Genomic DNA, 16,980 nt, shown 5'->3' on the forward strand with positions numbered 1-16,980 from the left:
AGCCTGCCTACTGCTGGCTCTTCCTCCGGTGTGGGAAATTAAACCTGCTCACCAGCCAAACGCCATTTCATTTTCACTGCAACTGATAAGTTTGTCTAGTGAACCCCACACACTAAACAGCAGTTGCTCAAAGGTCCTATTCTGCCCTGCACTCGTCACCACTAAACCCTGCAGCACCATGGGTGGTGGGGCACTTCCAAGAAGTCTAAGCCACCTGAAATTCAGGCACAGCCGAACATGCCGCTGAATACTAATATCAGTATAATCTCTGTAGCTTTGTATTGTCTGCTTACTCACTCCTCTCACAGTGGGAGAGCTGGGAAAGTGACTATGTTTTTTAAAGGAGAAAAAGCTAAATCAAACCTGGCATGTTGTTATTTAATGTTATTAACATCTACTCATTTTATTGTCATTTTTCTGTAAAGCACTCTGAATTGCATGTAACAAGGTATAAAAAAAAGCCTGTAAAACTTGAGGATAAAAATAAAAGCTGCAATGAAGGAGGTAAAAAAGTAGCTGAGGGAATACGAGGATTTAGAAACTGATTGTTGAATAAAGGAGCAGATTCCCTCTAAAGACCACAGCAAGATGCCTTTCATTCCTAACAGGTAAAGAGATCTGGAGAAATAAGAGCTTTTACACATGTCAGACAATGCAACGGGGTCTGCTGCATGAAAAGTCCAGTGCCACCTGTTGTTCTTCCTGCAATCATTTGCTTTTGCTTATATGAACCTGTCTAAACTTATTTCTACAGAAAGAACAACAAGGCCCTGGCAGCAGATGTGAAAGAGAGGGAGTGGACATCAGGCTGATCGGAGGGGAAGAAAAGACTTGGCCTCTTCAGGAGTGTGTTGTGGCCCAGTTCACGTTCCTGTTGCTCTCCTCCTCACTCATTACAGGAGGAGGAGGAGGAGGAGGAGAAGTGAGATGAGGCTCTGAGTCAAACTTATTTATTATTAATTGGACGCAGAGCAGCTTTCAGCTCCTCAAAGACCTATCAGGAGGATGGTTTAACTGAACGGTGCATCCTGCACGCTAGCTGTTCCATCTGCCATCTGCATCTCTTTCTGGCTCCTCGCTGATGACCTGACAGCGAGGTCAAACACAGAGTGGTAACAAATGCAAGAGAGAGGACAAAAGGAGGAGATGGAACAAGTGGTGGTGAAGGGGTGAAGAGAGAAGAGAAGCAGGGGAGGAAGATTGAGAGGAGGTTTGGAAATGTGGAAGGAATGAGAAAGAAGGTGCAAAGAAAAAAGAGCAAGAAAGGAGGTCACACTCGGGCAGGGAGGTAAACAGAGGCAGTAGCAAACCTTCAGACAGACAGGGAGAGAGTCAGGAGGCAGAGATTCATAGAAAGAGAAAGAGAGAGAACTAGAGAGCTGGGAGAGGAGAGGAGAACACAGAGACCCTGGCACAGCACTGGCGGCAGCCCCTGCAGAGTGCCTGGGGAGACCCTTTAGGACAAGCAGGTTTGAATGTGTGTCGAGTATCTCTCTGCCTCTCTCTCTCTCTCTCTCAGGTGTCTCATGGGGTGTGAGAGAAAGACAGAGTCTGCTGTCAGTCAACACCACAGGGAGCCAGCCGACAGCAAACACTACACTGTGTGTGTATTTGTGCCGCATTAGTATGTATTCAAAAGAAATCGTGGGCAAACTGTATGTGTACACGCCAGGAAGCAGCTGGGTTTCTATACAAACAGCTATTTTCACATTTAGAGAGAATACGTTAAGGAAGGAGAAGAAACTAACTGACAACTGCAACTTGTGATCCCTTAAAATAAAGCAAGACCTGCTTGCAACCCCATGCTGTGAAAATTAATAATATTGTACCTACATTATATTTGAACAGTCCAATTCCTCTTTTATTTACACCATGCCTCGCCGACATATCGTTTCATTGTGAAATACTTCAAAGGAATATTTTAGGAAAAACCAGTCTTTGTTGGAACTATTCAACCAGATATGGCCCCCAAGTCTTTTTATACATCTCAGTATTTCAAAAGTTTGAATAACATTTGTTTAACAGTTGGATGAGTCTATGTCTAGTGCTGAAGAGTCCTCCACGCTCTGCCCTGCTGTCAATCACCTCTGTGTGGCACATAGCCCAGCTGGGATCTGTGTCACCATCTTTTCTACCAATTGTAATGATGGATCTGTTTTATAATTTGAAGGCCGAAAAGCTCTGATCGATAATTAAGTCGCTGAGAGCAAAACCAAGAGAAAATAATGATCCGTCATTATTAAACTGGCCGCTGTTTAAATTAACATTCGGAATTGACTTTATAAAGCCGACCCCCAGCTCCTTCCCCCATGCAGGCTACAGTCTGAAGCTTTAAAGATGCAGCAGAGAAAAAGAAGGCGCACACTATATATGTGTGTGTGTTTGTGAAGGACAATCATACACTGCACCACTGAGTGGCCAGCTGCCTCCCGTGTTTGAATCAAGAGCCTTTCTGAGTATGCGCATGTGTGAACAAACTTCTGTGCCAACACCTGCTGATGTGTTGAAGAGGCTGAGTAGCGAGATGATGGCTACAACAGAATTAGTTCTTTTCTGTTGCTGTCCACTTCCACCTCCCAAATTATACACGAGTGGCCGCTACGTTGCCCTCGGAGCCTCCAGTTAACACTGCCAGGTGCTATAGTAGCAAATCTACTCAGTGAGCACAGCAACGTGCCCCAAACGGCATGAATACGTTTTACATGATCTTATATAGTTTCAGCTGAAATAATAGAGGAATGGGAATTTGTACGGAGGCATGTATGCTGGGCTTTTTTCAAATTCAACTACCCAGTTTCTCGGTGCCCTGGTGCTCCTGAACAGATGTCCAGGGCAGGCCAGCTAATTAGCTAGCTTGCCTGTAGCCATTTTAACACAATGTTTTTTTAGATATTGTGTAAATTTGTTACTCTCTTGAACATATTTAATCATCTGTGAGTTTATATAATGACCAAGTGCCTCCAATAAAATAATGCTCTTTTTCAATTCAGTTCAATTGAGCCAACTTAATTTATCCCATGAGGGCAATTTGGTTTTACAGGTTTACAATCTACTCAACCATACGCAGACTCATACAAGCAACAATCACCCATGAGCATCAGCATCAAAATGGTATATGACTGAAGAGGGACTGAAAGAAAAAACAAACTGAAGCAATATCAGGTACTATGATTTATTTATTGCATGTAGTAGGCTGATAGCAGAAGGAATAAAGGGAGCAATATCATCAGCCAGGGCATTACAATGAATTCACTGGACAGGACTTTTATGTCAACCTTATCTTTCATTTAAACACCCCCCCCACAGCTTCATTCTACCAGTTATCAGTAAAAAGTGGTGAGAAGTTGTGGTGTGACTAATGTGGTTTCAGCATAAAGGGATAAAGGCTTTGCTGGGGAGACTGGAACGAGGAGCAGAGGGTGAGTTTAAAGCGGGAGGCAGAGAGATGTGGTCGGCAAGGAGGTCGACTCGGATCCGGGAGTGATGACGCCGATTTCTCCGCTTTAACGAGGTAAACGGTTCAGAACAAGGTCGGCGAGAGCAATAACACTGCTGCGTGCTGATGGCGGTTGAGTAGGAGATTTGATGAGACAAATCCCAACCAAACATGAGGAAAACAAACTAAAGAAGTCCAGAGGTACACCAGCAGGAGACGGCAGCTTCGGATGTACACAGAAAAACTCTTTTTCATTCTGATGCACATTTCAGTCAAACCTGTCTGTCTCTCAAAGGCAAGAATCTAAGTCTCCTTTGTGGCAGCAGGCTGATTCATTATTGAATCCCGGCCACCCACACATCGACGAGACTTGGCCCAGGGCGGCCAGCCTGCTGCAGCTCTGTCTTTTAATGCCTCCGCCCCGACCAAATTACGTCTCCTCTCTGTTCAAACAGCCGGCAAAGCAATATAAATCACTAATCACTTTAACTACACAACCGTGATAACACGCTGCAAAGTGAGGTGAATTATGATTTTAAATGTGCTTCAGATTTTAATAATTCATCTCAATGTGGGTGACATTTTTCAAGGGTGCTGGGGCTTGTCTGGTGCTGAGCTCCGCGTAGGTCTCTGGTCATTAACTAGTGCACAATTATGCTGTCAATGATCAGAAAAGACTAGAATTTTTGTGGTGTGCTGTGTTTTTAAAGGATAAAGCTGCCATTACTTTTCTTTGTTACTGTCAACAAATCCCATGAAAATGTAAAATGCCATCTTGCCTTTGTTCTGAGTGATCTGAGAGCTGGCAGCAAACACGAACACCAGCCAGCCCATAGACTGAACAACACGACTGACCTGCATCACATATCAACTTTTTCCATCACACAAAAGACTTCACACGTTGGTCTTGAAAGAGCTTTTAAATCGCAAAAGCCATAATTTTAACAATTCACAAAAGGGAGAAGCTCTAGCGAGTGCGAGTTTAAGCTGCAGCCTATTGATTTCAACTGCCACTGGTGAATATACGCTTCTGTGGCCGAGTAATTGAGAAATTAAAAAATGAAAACCGTTAATTTTGTGAGCTGGTGAAACAAAATGATGAATCTCTTGTCTGTTGTCTCTTTAACAGGCTCATTTGCACCACAAAGGTTGACTCACTACAGTGGTTAGGCCTAATGAAGAGTGTCTTTAATGGTATTAAGAGTGGGTAAGTGCACTGAAGCTGCATATTAACTTCAGATGCACCCTGGGAATGCATCTTTGCACAGAAAGTAAACTATGGCCTTTCGTGTGTAGTCAGTCCACAAGGACATTGCTTCACAGTATTCATATCGCCCAATATCACAAACTTTATAACTTTATAGCTTTATAATCTGTACAGCATCCTCTGCCCTTAGACATCCCTAACCCCCCAAAGACCCCTTTATGGGGAACAAATGAAAGCTTTACCGACCAACTAAATCCATATGGCATCTGAATATTATATTAAAACAGACTCAAAATCAAATGTATTCTTTAAGATTCTGAGGAAAAAGACTCAAGTATCTATGACATTTGCAGGTGCTGAGCACTGCAGGAACCAGGGACACAGGGCCCACTGGGACCCTCATGTACTAAATATATATATACAAACGTGTGTAGGACGGAAGTGCCCACCAAACAGCACAAGTTATTTTAATACCAGCTGTCAAGCAGCACAGATGCACCATGGAGTTACGCTCTCAGGGGACGGAGAATTTTCTAGGACATCAGGCCTCAGCGTTGATTATTAGAAGGTTAAGTCAAGTTTTTTTTTTTTTTTTTAGATGTGCATGCTACAGAGGGCTGGCGTGTGATCAGTGTTCTAGAGCAATAGTATGATGCATCCATTAAAGATGATGATAAAAATAAACACAGGTCCCAGAACAAAGAGCAGGTTAGAGAGACCGAGTGTCGTCTCAGAAATGACAACCCCCATTTAATGGGGTTATCAGTTTGTCCTCATGGTTAGCAGGGCCATACGTCACCTCCTAATCAACTCAGTAGGCTGTTATTGTGAGCCAGACTTTCATGGTTACAATAATAAATGCAGAGTGTACCATGACTACTTTGACATATACAGCGACTGACTACTCCGACGTCACCCATGTGTCATCGGACTTCTGCTCATGTCACAGCGACTACAGCAGCTACAGATTTCCTGAGTATTTAAAGGCCGTTTCAATGACATACACCTTCTGGTCTACTGGTAGGTGCAGTTTGCCCCTTCTGATACATAACAGATGGAACGATGACAGCTGAGAATGGCAGGGTGGACAGTTTCATCAATTCATCTTAACCTGATTCTGTTTCCAGGATCATAGCTCCATAAAAACTGTCTGGTGTTTCGCCCACACTGCTACCAACTGCCACACCGAAATATGAACACTTGGCTGACTAGGACATTAAACTATTCTTATGTAATTTTGTTAATTAGTGCCATTAATTCTCCCAGACACACACACTCAACCCCTGCAGGTTAAGTCCCACTTCCAAAGACACATGTATTAAACTACTGCTTGAAATTTACTCCATAAACAAGAAACTTAAAAAAACTTTTTGAGAAGCTTGTAACTTGTTGGCTGGGGGAGAGAAGTTGATGCATAAAGTTGGACTTTAAACATTTCACAACTGCAGTAATATTACCATGAGCAATATGTCCCAGCATGCAATGATAAAACGTTGCTTTTGATGACCGCTCTTTTAGCTTCCTCCATGTAGCACTTTGGAATAATGTAAGAAATTTGTCATTCAGGTCATTATTACTTCAAAGGGCAGTTGCTTTAATAGCAGCCAAGTTTAAAATTAAAAACACGGCAACTTGGGAGGAAAAAAAAAAACATTCAAGAATACATTCTCACTACATTTCCAAAAATATTTTGGAAGACCTCACACTCTCCAGGGCTTTTCCAGGCCTGAAAGAAAATTCAATTCCATTTGCACAACTAGAGACGTTTCATTTGTAAAACACTCATGAGGTTTTTTGTAAATGTTGCGACTGAAACTAAAAACTAAAAAATAAAGTGTTACTTCACTTTTAAAAGCCAGGACTCAAAACAGCAGGCGAGAAGCTACTGGACAGCTGGACGTGAATGCGCCTGTTTGCTGTTATTGTTGATGTTTAATGCTTCTGTTTTGTGGCTGGAGAATGCTCACGGGGGTGTCTGTGCTGGCGCTACAGATAACAGGATGGTACCACCTTCATCTGTCGCCACAGGGAACATAGCAAGGAGAGGAAAAACCGAGAGCGAGAAAGAAAGCGATTAGGACACAGAGAAAGTTGGAGTGAAGAAGAGCAAACAATTTTCACGTTAATTAGCATCCCTCTCCTCCCCCGCAACACAAACGGTGCAGCATCCAAAGAACTAGAGGCAAGTAGGAACCAAGGCTGCGTGCTCGCTGTAAACTTAAGGGCTCTACTCATCTGTGCTGAATCAGTGGCAGGCAGCATGCACATCTAAAACACTGAGCGGTGGGATTAAGAGCAAGTCAGGGAAAACAAGGGAGAGAGGGAGGGAGGGAGGGAGGAAGACACGGGAAGGAACAAGGCACAGCAGAGAGGATGAAGAGGGGACGATGGAAGAGGAACACAGAACAGAAGGAGAAGAGAGCAGAGGAGCTAGGGATGAAAGGAGAACGGGAGGAGGAGAGAGTGTGGGACGATGGGAGGGGGTGAAGGAGGGACCGAAAAAGAGAGGAGGCAGAGATGAAGGGGAGAGGAAAAGAGAAGAGGAGGGGGTGGGAGTGAGCCAGAGATGAAAAGAGAGCGGTAGGATAAGGAGAAAGATGGAGTGAGCAGACAGAGATGCCCGTTTCCAGCAGCTGCAGGTCGCGTCCTCCAAATGCTGACAAGCAACTATTCCAACACTGGTGCAACATGTATAAACATACCAGTGTCGTGAGCATTTATATGCAAAGGGAGTGAGGCGCAGCACCCGTAGTCCCACAGCGTTTAACACTGTATGAACCCCAGAGAGAATTACGGCTGGACCCGAATATCCGACTGTTCAAATATTCACTCGTTGGTAGGTAATCGGTTTTCAGTTTTAGTATTTGGATAGTCAAGGCCGCCGCTGCTGCACAGCGGTGCCAGTGACACCTACAATCCTGTTAGCAAAGCCCTGTGTAGAAATCCTTCAGGTAGCAGCTCCTGTCGAGTGTTGCTCTTTCTGGTTAAAATGACAACCAGCAGGGTCAAAGCAGCTGTCGCTAACTAACGTTAACTCAAACTGATGATGGGACAACGTGAAAGTGGTGGTTGTCGGGTTTGTGATCTCGCTGCAGCCGGTGGACGCACAGACAAAACGCCGTCTGCTGTTAGATGAACATCGTTTATGAGGTAAAGAGGCCTCACGCTGTGACAACACTGAATAACCAACAGCTCCAGAGTGAGACGTCTTCACAGGTAAAACTACCAGCCATTCTCACATCAGTGATGGAAATGCTGCACATTCTGTGTACACGTACTGTAAATGGTTAATATGCTCCGATTATTAACAACGAATATCCAGAACCCAAAATTTGTCATTTGGGACAGCCCTAGAGAGAAGTGTGATTTATTCAGCTGGTGCTAGAACATACTGTTATGGAGCATCGCTGTGCTGGCAACAGGCTGGCTGCAAATAAAAAAACAAAAACAAACAAAGAGAAGCCTTCATATCAGCCAAGCATCTCTGTCTTTTCATGGCGGATGGATCAATAAAAGCAACATGACTTGAAGAGCCACGGTTTTTTCAGGGCACAGCGGAGAGCACACAAACATGAAAGTCATGAGTGTGTCCTGTGGGTAGCACACACACACACTCACAAACGTATAAGAAAGATAGTCAAGAAATAAATACACGCACATGCAGTCAAGCATGTAAGGGACACACTGGAGCACCTAGTTTTGGCTCTGTTCATTTTTAAAGTCGATAACATATTACAGCAGTTCCCGAACAAGTGGAACATGGACCCACTGATTCATCCCAGCTCAACGTGCACATGGATTCGGGGTTGCCAGCAACACCAGCACCTCCAGCATTACACAGCCGCATGCTGCTCTGCGAACAATCCCCGAGGAATTTATTTTAAATTCAAGTCAAAATCCACAGGGGAGCCAGTCAGACATGTCACAGGAAAATGTGCAAGACAGGAAAAAAAAAATATTCCCACCACTGCCATCAGATTGAATATTTGACTCATACGGGTGAGAACAAAAGGAAAAGGACAATCTGGCTTCAAAGTTAACCAACCCCAGTGTCAGGCAGAACGCTATATGCTGCAGCGGGTCTGACAAACCGCAGAGCATGTTGTTAGATACTTTTAAACCTTGTCAGTTCCTATTAAGTTACTGGCTTTCTCTGGTTCTGTGGATGGCAGCTACAGTATGGCTCCATACGGTGAAAATGCATTAAAGATGCTCTAATAAACACTTTTAAATTAGCAATGGATCAAACAGCCACATCTAATATAAGAGCTGTCAGCAGCGATAAAGCAGGAGACAGTTATCACCAAACTCTGCAGTGTCCCAGTATCGTCCACCTCACTGCTCTGGTTTCACAGCGCACAGCGTTACTGTTTTCGTTCAGTCTCACCACACTCATCAGGGTCACAGCAGGCAGCTCTGACAAACCTGCTGTCCTCTACCAAAGGGCTGGCAGACACACTGAGTGGCTATCTGGTGAATCCAGGGAGCACTCAGCAGCTAAAGAAGCAGACAGGGATGTAGCGATACCCAAAACACACAGTACAATATGGCCATGACAAAAGGTCCACAATACGATATTTATCAGGATATTATAAAATGAAAAAAAAAATCATTAAATAAATCAGTGGGTCTTGTATGATTTTCCTTTTAACCTAAAGTGCACCTGCTTTCCTTGTTTATTAAAAGGCAGGCGGCTAAGCATGTGCAAAAACCTGGCATGAACTGTCATTGGTACTGAATGAGCTGTCTGTACAACTGCAGCAGGCAGTAGCAGTGCTTTTGTGAAATAAAATGAAATAATATATTATTGCAGCAGCTGAATCTCAGTGTGTTAGTTTCCCCCCCAGGTGGGTTTAGCATTCTCTGGTGGCCGTGCCACTGGGTCTGTCACTGGACCAGTTGAAGCAGGCACCTGTGTTATACTGGAGGCGTTTTCAAACATTGCGGTCTATCTTTTCAAGAGAAAATACTTGGGGATGGTTACAAAGTGGCTGGTTTTGCAGATGTGCGTCTGGTTTGTTTGCCCATCTCTGTTAAAATGTCATGTCCTCACTGCTTCTGCAAGGTGTAGTTATACTAGCAATATAATCTTATGTAATATCCTGTTAGTCACAATCCCACGACATTATCAATACATTTTTATAGTGTTACTGCAAAATTACAAATATCATTACATCCCTAATAGTTAAATGGGTAATGATGTTCATTAGGCTGCCAAGAAACATGATCTCAAATAATGCTTCCCATTGTTTACCCCATGTGTCACTAAGCAACTGCTTACTGGAACGTTTGCCATACCAACTTTGGAAGTATCGCTGTTATTTTTTTGATGAAAACGTTGGTCTGTTTGCTGCCGTGTACATCTAGCAGGCAGTTTTTGCTTAGCCATAAACACTCGTTATTGCTTTTATATTGTGTGCCAGGACAGTGTGTGTGTCTTGCTCTGGCACTGCGAGGAAGGTGACTGACATAAATCATGCGCTGCTATGTTCACGTGAACACATTTTCAAGGCATACAGAGCTGCGTTGGCTCATATACACATTTCAAGGTATTGTGATTTTTGGCAGAACTCTGCTCTGTTTATTTTGTGAACCACAAAGATGAACGTAAGAAAAATGAGTCGGTCTGTGCACGATGTGAGGGAATAAAATAAAAGAGTGGGAGCTGCATGTGCGTGCTCACAGCTAACCAGCTCATATAAACCAGTGAGCTGTAGCGCATCTTCATAGTAATGGCTGGTGCACAGGCACAGCAGAGCAGCTTTGGTGATCCATCACTGTGCTTCACACTGCATCACACACACAAGTAGAGAGGCAACTGCAGCCACTTTAACATCTGCGTGTGTGTGTGGAGTAAATGAACAGAAGGAAGGGAAGGGGAGAGCTACTCACCTGAAGAATGTGACGAAGAACTGCACCAGATCCATGAAGTTACTGTGTTGGGAGAAGGCGATCTGTGAAAAGGGAGAGAATGGACAACCAAGTCAGAAATCTGCTTTAATAAGGGAGATCTGAAGCTAAGAGATCAGTGTTATATGGTTACAAACATGCAAGCTTCATACTTGAGTTGACCTTGCAGATCTGACAAAAGCCAGAACTGAACAGGACCCGCTCACACAGGCAAATAGCCAGTGCACATGTATGAACTGGGCAGTGTGGATCATGTACATTTATTTATGATGCTGTGATCATGTGCTGCATATTTTATGGTGTCTAATGTGTGTCTGTAGTATGGTTCAGAAGTTCAACCACTGTCACAAGGAATTTCCAGGAGTATTTCTGCTCATTATTGCATCCACAAGTCTGTATTCTCAGCTACTGGGATGCTCCCAGTCTGCCTGCTCATCTGTGATCCAGACTGCCGCCTGTCACAGCGGCGCCATGCCAGCTGCCCACAGCTCATTCCTGCACACGTGGGCAGAACTATCCACTATGTAATCATCATAAGAGCAATTGTACTAACGATGTCCTGTCTTAATCAAGGTTGCCAGGGGTAACACTTGCGGTGTCATACCACCTCCCCACCCCCTCCTCCCAGCACTTATGCCTACACTCCCTCCTGCCCTCACCCTGAAAATGTCTCATGAACACATCTATGTGACGACACAACACTGCCTCTCTCTGGCCTCACGGAGGTACTGCGCTTCATGCCAGGAGCAGAAATCCCTTCGCACACTGTTCTCCGAGGTGACGCCTCAGACCAGAAGTCATCGGTGCTCCTGCTCGTTATTCCTCTGCAAAGCAGGGATTTGCATGCAACTCCACTGGAAAACAGGATCAGGAGGAAGAGGAAAAGCCAGAAACCCCAGCAGTGTACATGCCTGGTTAGTCTATGAATCCTTAACGAGGTCAAGAATTGCAATATACTATATGCAGAGAAATCACTTGATGGGTCAGAATGTGTATAAATTTAGAGGGACACAACAACACAGGGTCAAAATAATTGGCCTGTGTGGGGAGATGACAGGGGCGTGTGTGTTTTGTGAATGGCCCGAGGTCTAATTTACTTGTGCAGTCAGCACCATCTGGTTCACTAATGTATTGCTGTTGATTACTGTTGAGCGCGGAATCCTCAGTGTGATAACTCTGCTCCAGACTGTTGAACACTCAAGATAAGTTCAGGGTGCCAATACACCCAGAGACAACTTTTTAAAAGACCTTGGTAGGCAACCTAAGAAACAACCTGGTACTTACAATTCAGAGAAACTTGTTTCAAGGAAATATTTTACCTCCTGTGCTTATAAATGTAAATACGAGGTCAAACTGAAAGGATTCAAATAAAAAGAGACTGTATGAAACTTTGAGTTGCAGGGATTTTTTTTAAAGAGCAAAGTTCAGAATTATAAAAAGAAGCCTTGTCAGCTGTACAGCAACCTGCTTTGTTACAGCGGCACAGCAATGCCATCTACTTCTCTGGTTGATTATGAGATACATAATGCTCTCTGCTGATGACACAATCGCCCCACACTCAAAGACAGCGCTAACCTATTTAAACATGAGGTAAAACAATGAGAGATGCCTCAGCACCAGTCCTCATTGCATAACTCCATTTTGAAAAGAACAAGAAGGCTGTCTCACTGGAAAGATGTGTGATAACAGTTACTGCAGTGGATAATATCAAGCGTCAGCCACGAGCGGTGCTTTGTTACCGAGAGGTGAGCTGACAGTGGTGGCGGGAGGCCTGGGTGATGCTCTCATTATGTGCCCAGCAGAAGGTGACTCTTTAGAGGCCGCAAAGGATCTCGCAGCGGGGCCTGTCAGCCTGCCCCCGGCCATTAAGACTGGAAATATTCTGCCTTTAAAGGCTTCTGACAGTCGCTTAAAATATATTGGCGTTTTGAAGTAAAGTGAGTACGAGGGATGGCTGCTCAACAGGTTCCAAACAAAGGGAAAGAAGGAAACAGAATTTAAATATGGTGAAGCTGGAATATGCGTCTGTGCATGTGGGCAGATGTGCAGCTTCCCGGTTTGTACCGGAGAGCGCTGTACTTCTTCCATTTAATACCAACAACAGAAGGAAAACTGGTCAAGCCTCCAGGGAAATGCAAATGCTTCTGCAGTGCAAAATTTTTTTACTCTGGCAGTGCAGCTGTATGAATAGTAACATTAGTTACCATTTTCTACACTGTCGGTCCAGACTGAATTTGGAGTGGACGGCTTGGCATGAAATGTGGTGCCAAAACACATTTGCACATAAATATAAAATAATAACTGAGGAATAATTTATCACCCAGTGCCATTACCAGGCCAAGATTTCAATTTGTCCCATTAGGTTGGTTTATGACCTACAAGGTAATATTTCCATCAGCTTCACCTGGACTTTGGTGTTGACCTGCCAATTAACAAATGAACATGAATGAATTAACAAATGCCAAGACAAATGGAAATAAATGATTGAGGAAATTTTAATTGTGCTCTGTTAAACAGCTGCTGACTGCATTTTGTATTTGTTCTATTTCCTTTATCAAGTTTTTAATCATATTTTTATTTTCATGTCATATTTTTAAAGTAAAGCTGTGCATCTTTATTCATTTTCTTTATTAATTAATGTGCACGTGGTAAAACCACTCGTTTGTTTCCTAACTTCTCTATGATCAGTATCAAGACCCAGCCATCAGGCAGCTGTGCACGGCTCAGATAAACACTACATGAGTCGGCACAGATATGCAGAGCGGCCCAGCCTGCTGATAGCTACAGCGGCTGCTGCTCCACAGCGGGGTATTAAACTGGAGGCTGTTCTAATCTCTACCATATCATGACATGTTCACTAAAGCATGGAACAGGAGATCACAGCTCTTCAATGTAATTAGTCTGGGATTTGCTTTTCATTACAAACATCATTAAGTTCAGATCTATTCTTCATCAGGAGAGAAAAAATAAAAAAGGGAGTGGGAGAACTCCTCGTTGACTAATCTCAGAGCAAATGATTTCGCTTTGATGATCCAAGCTGCTCAATGGTGATGATCATTCAATTTGACCATTGTAAAAAAAAAAAAAGAAAACCTAAGTTTTGGTGGGTCAAAATGATCATACCTGTGATTTAACATCTGTTTTGTATATTTTATTTGAAACACATTAGGTAAAAAACTGTTGTATTCTCCAGTAACTGGGGTAAAATAATATATGAATAAATACAAAATGCAACACAATGGGTGGTGATCGCAACAAGAGGAGTCAACAAAACGGTGAGCATGTTGCTCTAAGGCTACTTCTGACCACGTTCAATTAAACAGAAGAAACCTTGAGGTGTTGTGTCGGAGAGCGAGTGAAAGAGAGTGAGCTCTGTACAGCTGCACGTTAAAGGCGGGAGAGAGAGGGCTCAGCCTGCACACAGCCCACTCTGAATGCAGCATGTGTTTCAACTTAACATTCCACTTTGCCCTTGCTCTATTTCAGCAGCTGCTTATAAACCGTTTTCCAACATTCTGATCTCTGCCTGCCAACACTGGAGGACCAACCACCTACGATTCTTCACAAATGCTCACATCCCTGTGCCACACTGCAGTAGACCACTGAAGATGAGGAGTGTAAGAAAGGGCAACAAAAAGAATCATGAAGGGTTGTTATTAAAAAGGAATGGTAAATAATTATTCTAAAGACAAGGAGCAGTGGCAGGAAAAGAAAGAGAAACAAGTGGAAAACATTACCTCAGTAAATGTAAAGCTCCATGACTGCAAGGCAGGAAAAAAAAAGAAAAAGCACTCGTTTGCAGACGTGCATGATTTAGTTTCAAGGACAGGGCTGATCTTCTACATGATCCCAACCCAACAAGACAGAAGGTGAGCTGGGCGAGAGGAGGAAGGCTCTCTCAGCTCTGCTCTGCTCTCCTGTGGAGCTGCAGCTCATGGAGCCTCCTGAGGCTGGCTGGTAGCAGCTGGAGGCCTGAAGCTGAGAGAACTAAAAACTTTCACAAGGCAGGATCTGGAAGATGGAGGCAGGATTTTTCTTCCCTTTAGTAGGAGGAGAGGGGAAAGGAGCTCACACAGGGAAACCAGTCAAATCACTGCCAGAACTGATCAGGGAGGCAAACAGATGGGCTGGCTGCACCAAGTGCACGAAAAGCCAGGCCCCAGAGCACCTCACAGTCTTAAAGCAGCATCAGCCCATTCATTCTCTGCACCACATGTAGTGTTGATGCTTATTTTAAGAAGATAGCAGACAAGTCAGGGGGACTTTTTAGTTGAGGGACTTTTTAGCGCCTACTTCAGGGTCGGTATTCTCCGAGCACAACAGGAACCATGAATTACTTTAGCTAATCACTAACAGTCAGCTGACTTTTAATGTTACGTTACGTCAGCGTTCCTACAGTTGGTGCAGAAAAAAAAGCCCATGAAGGTGTGTCATTCTTGGAGGAGCTCCCCAGTGGGGTAGTCCCTAGAATGGGTTGGTCCAAAAGCGCCTGTAGAGTCAATGGAGATGTCACTCTCCTCCTTGATCCGCTCTGGTTGGTAATAGTGTACCAACCAATTAAATGAATACAAACTAATGTAAATGTATTTTCAGCACCCACCCACAGTATAAACTGGATACATGTGGATGACAAAACATATTAAAGAGTTTCTACATGACTTTTACTTTGAACAAACCCCACAATAAATCAACTGTCTGAAACAAGTCGACTTTAATCCTGCTGCAAGTGCAGACATTAAACACCAACATGACTCGACTTTGCTGCCAGCGTAGAGCAGGAATACTGTTGAGGGACACTTTTCTCTCCAAAGAACACATGGTAGCAGCAGTCGTAGCTCGGCCGCAGGAACATCATTAGCAACTCAACAGAGCCCTATTCACTACTACTGTCACTACTGGAGAAAGGTTCCTGCACACCAGGAGCAGGACACTTCCTCCCCCAACTGACCACATTTTACTGCCGGCTGCCAACATTTACATTTATCCAACTTCTTTGGCTGGTTCTTATTAAACCATGATACACTAAATTTTCAGAGACATTCCTTGAAGGAAGTGCATGACTGTGCTTTGCAGCTGAACTGAGGAGATTTTCAGGTTTGCTGCACCAAAAAAGTGTGAAACACACCCATTACAATTGTTTGAAACTATTGATAAGATAGAACAAAATAGAATATCTTTATTGTCACTGCACTGAAAACAATGTAACGAAATTTAAAAGATGCAGGATGCAGTTTGGACGATAATTTATCTGACATTCAGTTCCGACTGTGACTTATGAGTCATTCCAACTTTCATTACCAAGTTTCCTGGCGCCATCATCATGTCTTCGTTCCATGCTGTCAAAGCACAAATCCTGTCGTTTACAGATTTAAAGTGTCACATCTAACTCATCAGCTTCCTTCCTGTGTTCAACAAACCACTCAGTGGATGCTGATCCTTATATATCATAACTTATTATGAATACTGGAAGGCACCAATCATGATTTCTTCAGTGTTCGATTTAAACACAACAGTCTGCACTGTTGTCGTTCTTCACCTACCTTTACCTCATGAATCTAAGCCTGATTCACTAGTTAACTGTCTCATCTACTACAGACTAAAGTTATTTTACTTGAAAGCTCCGTTTGTCGTAGCCTCTTCCGGCTCTTTTTAACCAGGAACTCACATAGATGAAGTAGACCACTTGGATATATAAAAAATAACCGTGCTGGTTTATTCAAAGGATCACAGGTAAAATTAACATTACACGTCCAGATCTCTTCCACCTCCAATCCTGCACGCAGGCCGAACCAAGTGTAAAAGACCCTGAAACATAATGCCTATCCAATATTATCCCTTGGTTGGGATAGCCCATTCTACTCAGCAAGGTCAAACCGTGACGTCACCTGATATGCCAGCTTTGCAGCTGACCATAACAATAGTCAAGACATTAAGAAAATCAATGTGTGTGTGGCTGTTGATGAGTGGTGTGTATCTAAGAACATTCTGACATGACACCTAGTGACATGTCATGACATTACCCATAAGAAAATATTATGATTACAATTACGGTTACACATATCTTAATAATAGCAATAACCTCCTGCCTGCTGACTTTTCTATCTAGTTGTCCTTGGCCTATATGCAGCCTGCAAAAAACTCATGAGAATGACTAAGCATTTAACAGCCTGAGCTAGACATCCTGGCTCCACTAAACATTAGTAATACAACAAATATCTAACAAATATCTATCTGACTAAGAAATGACCTAACATACTGGAGCACAAATCACTACACACTGAAGGTTACCTGAATCTTAATGGGCCATGTGAAGTTGCTGACATAGACGAGGAACGTTATGTTCGGGCTGTTGCGGAAGTCAAAGTTCTCGTTGGAGAAGCTGTTTTTGAACTCCTTGATGTTGCTCCGAGAGATGATGGGGATCTAC

General features: G+C 43.5%; 1 protein-coding gene across 1 annotated transcript in view; it reads right to left on the reverse strand.

Moving 5' to 3' along the window:
• Positions 1-16,980, reverse strand: part of atrn (attractin) — a 129,741-nt gene that overhangs the window by 58,123 nt on the left and 54,638 nt on the right. The window contains exons 26-27 of the mRNA XM_020604154.1: positions 16,842-16,976; positions 10,536-10,597 (exon numbers count right to left, since the gene is read on the reverse strand). Coding sequence (XP_020459810.1) covers positions 10,536-10,597; positions 16,842-16,976 — 197 coding nt within the window. The remainder of the gene's footprint in view (positions 1-10,535; positions 10,598-16,841; positions 16,977-16,980) is intronic.

Source organism: Monopterus albus, unplaced genomic scaffold (genome assembly GCF_001952655.1).
Source record: "Monopterus albus unplaced genomic scaffold, M_albus_1.0 scaffold64.1, whole genome shotgun sequence".
Lineage (NCBI taxonomy): Eukaryota > Metazoa > Chordata > Actinopteri > Synbranchiformes > Synbranchidae > Monopterus > Monopterus albus.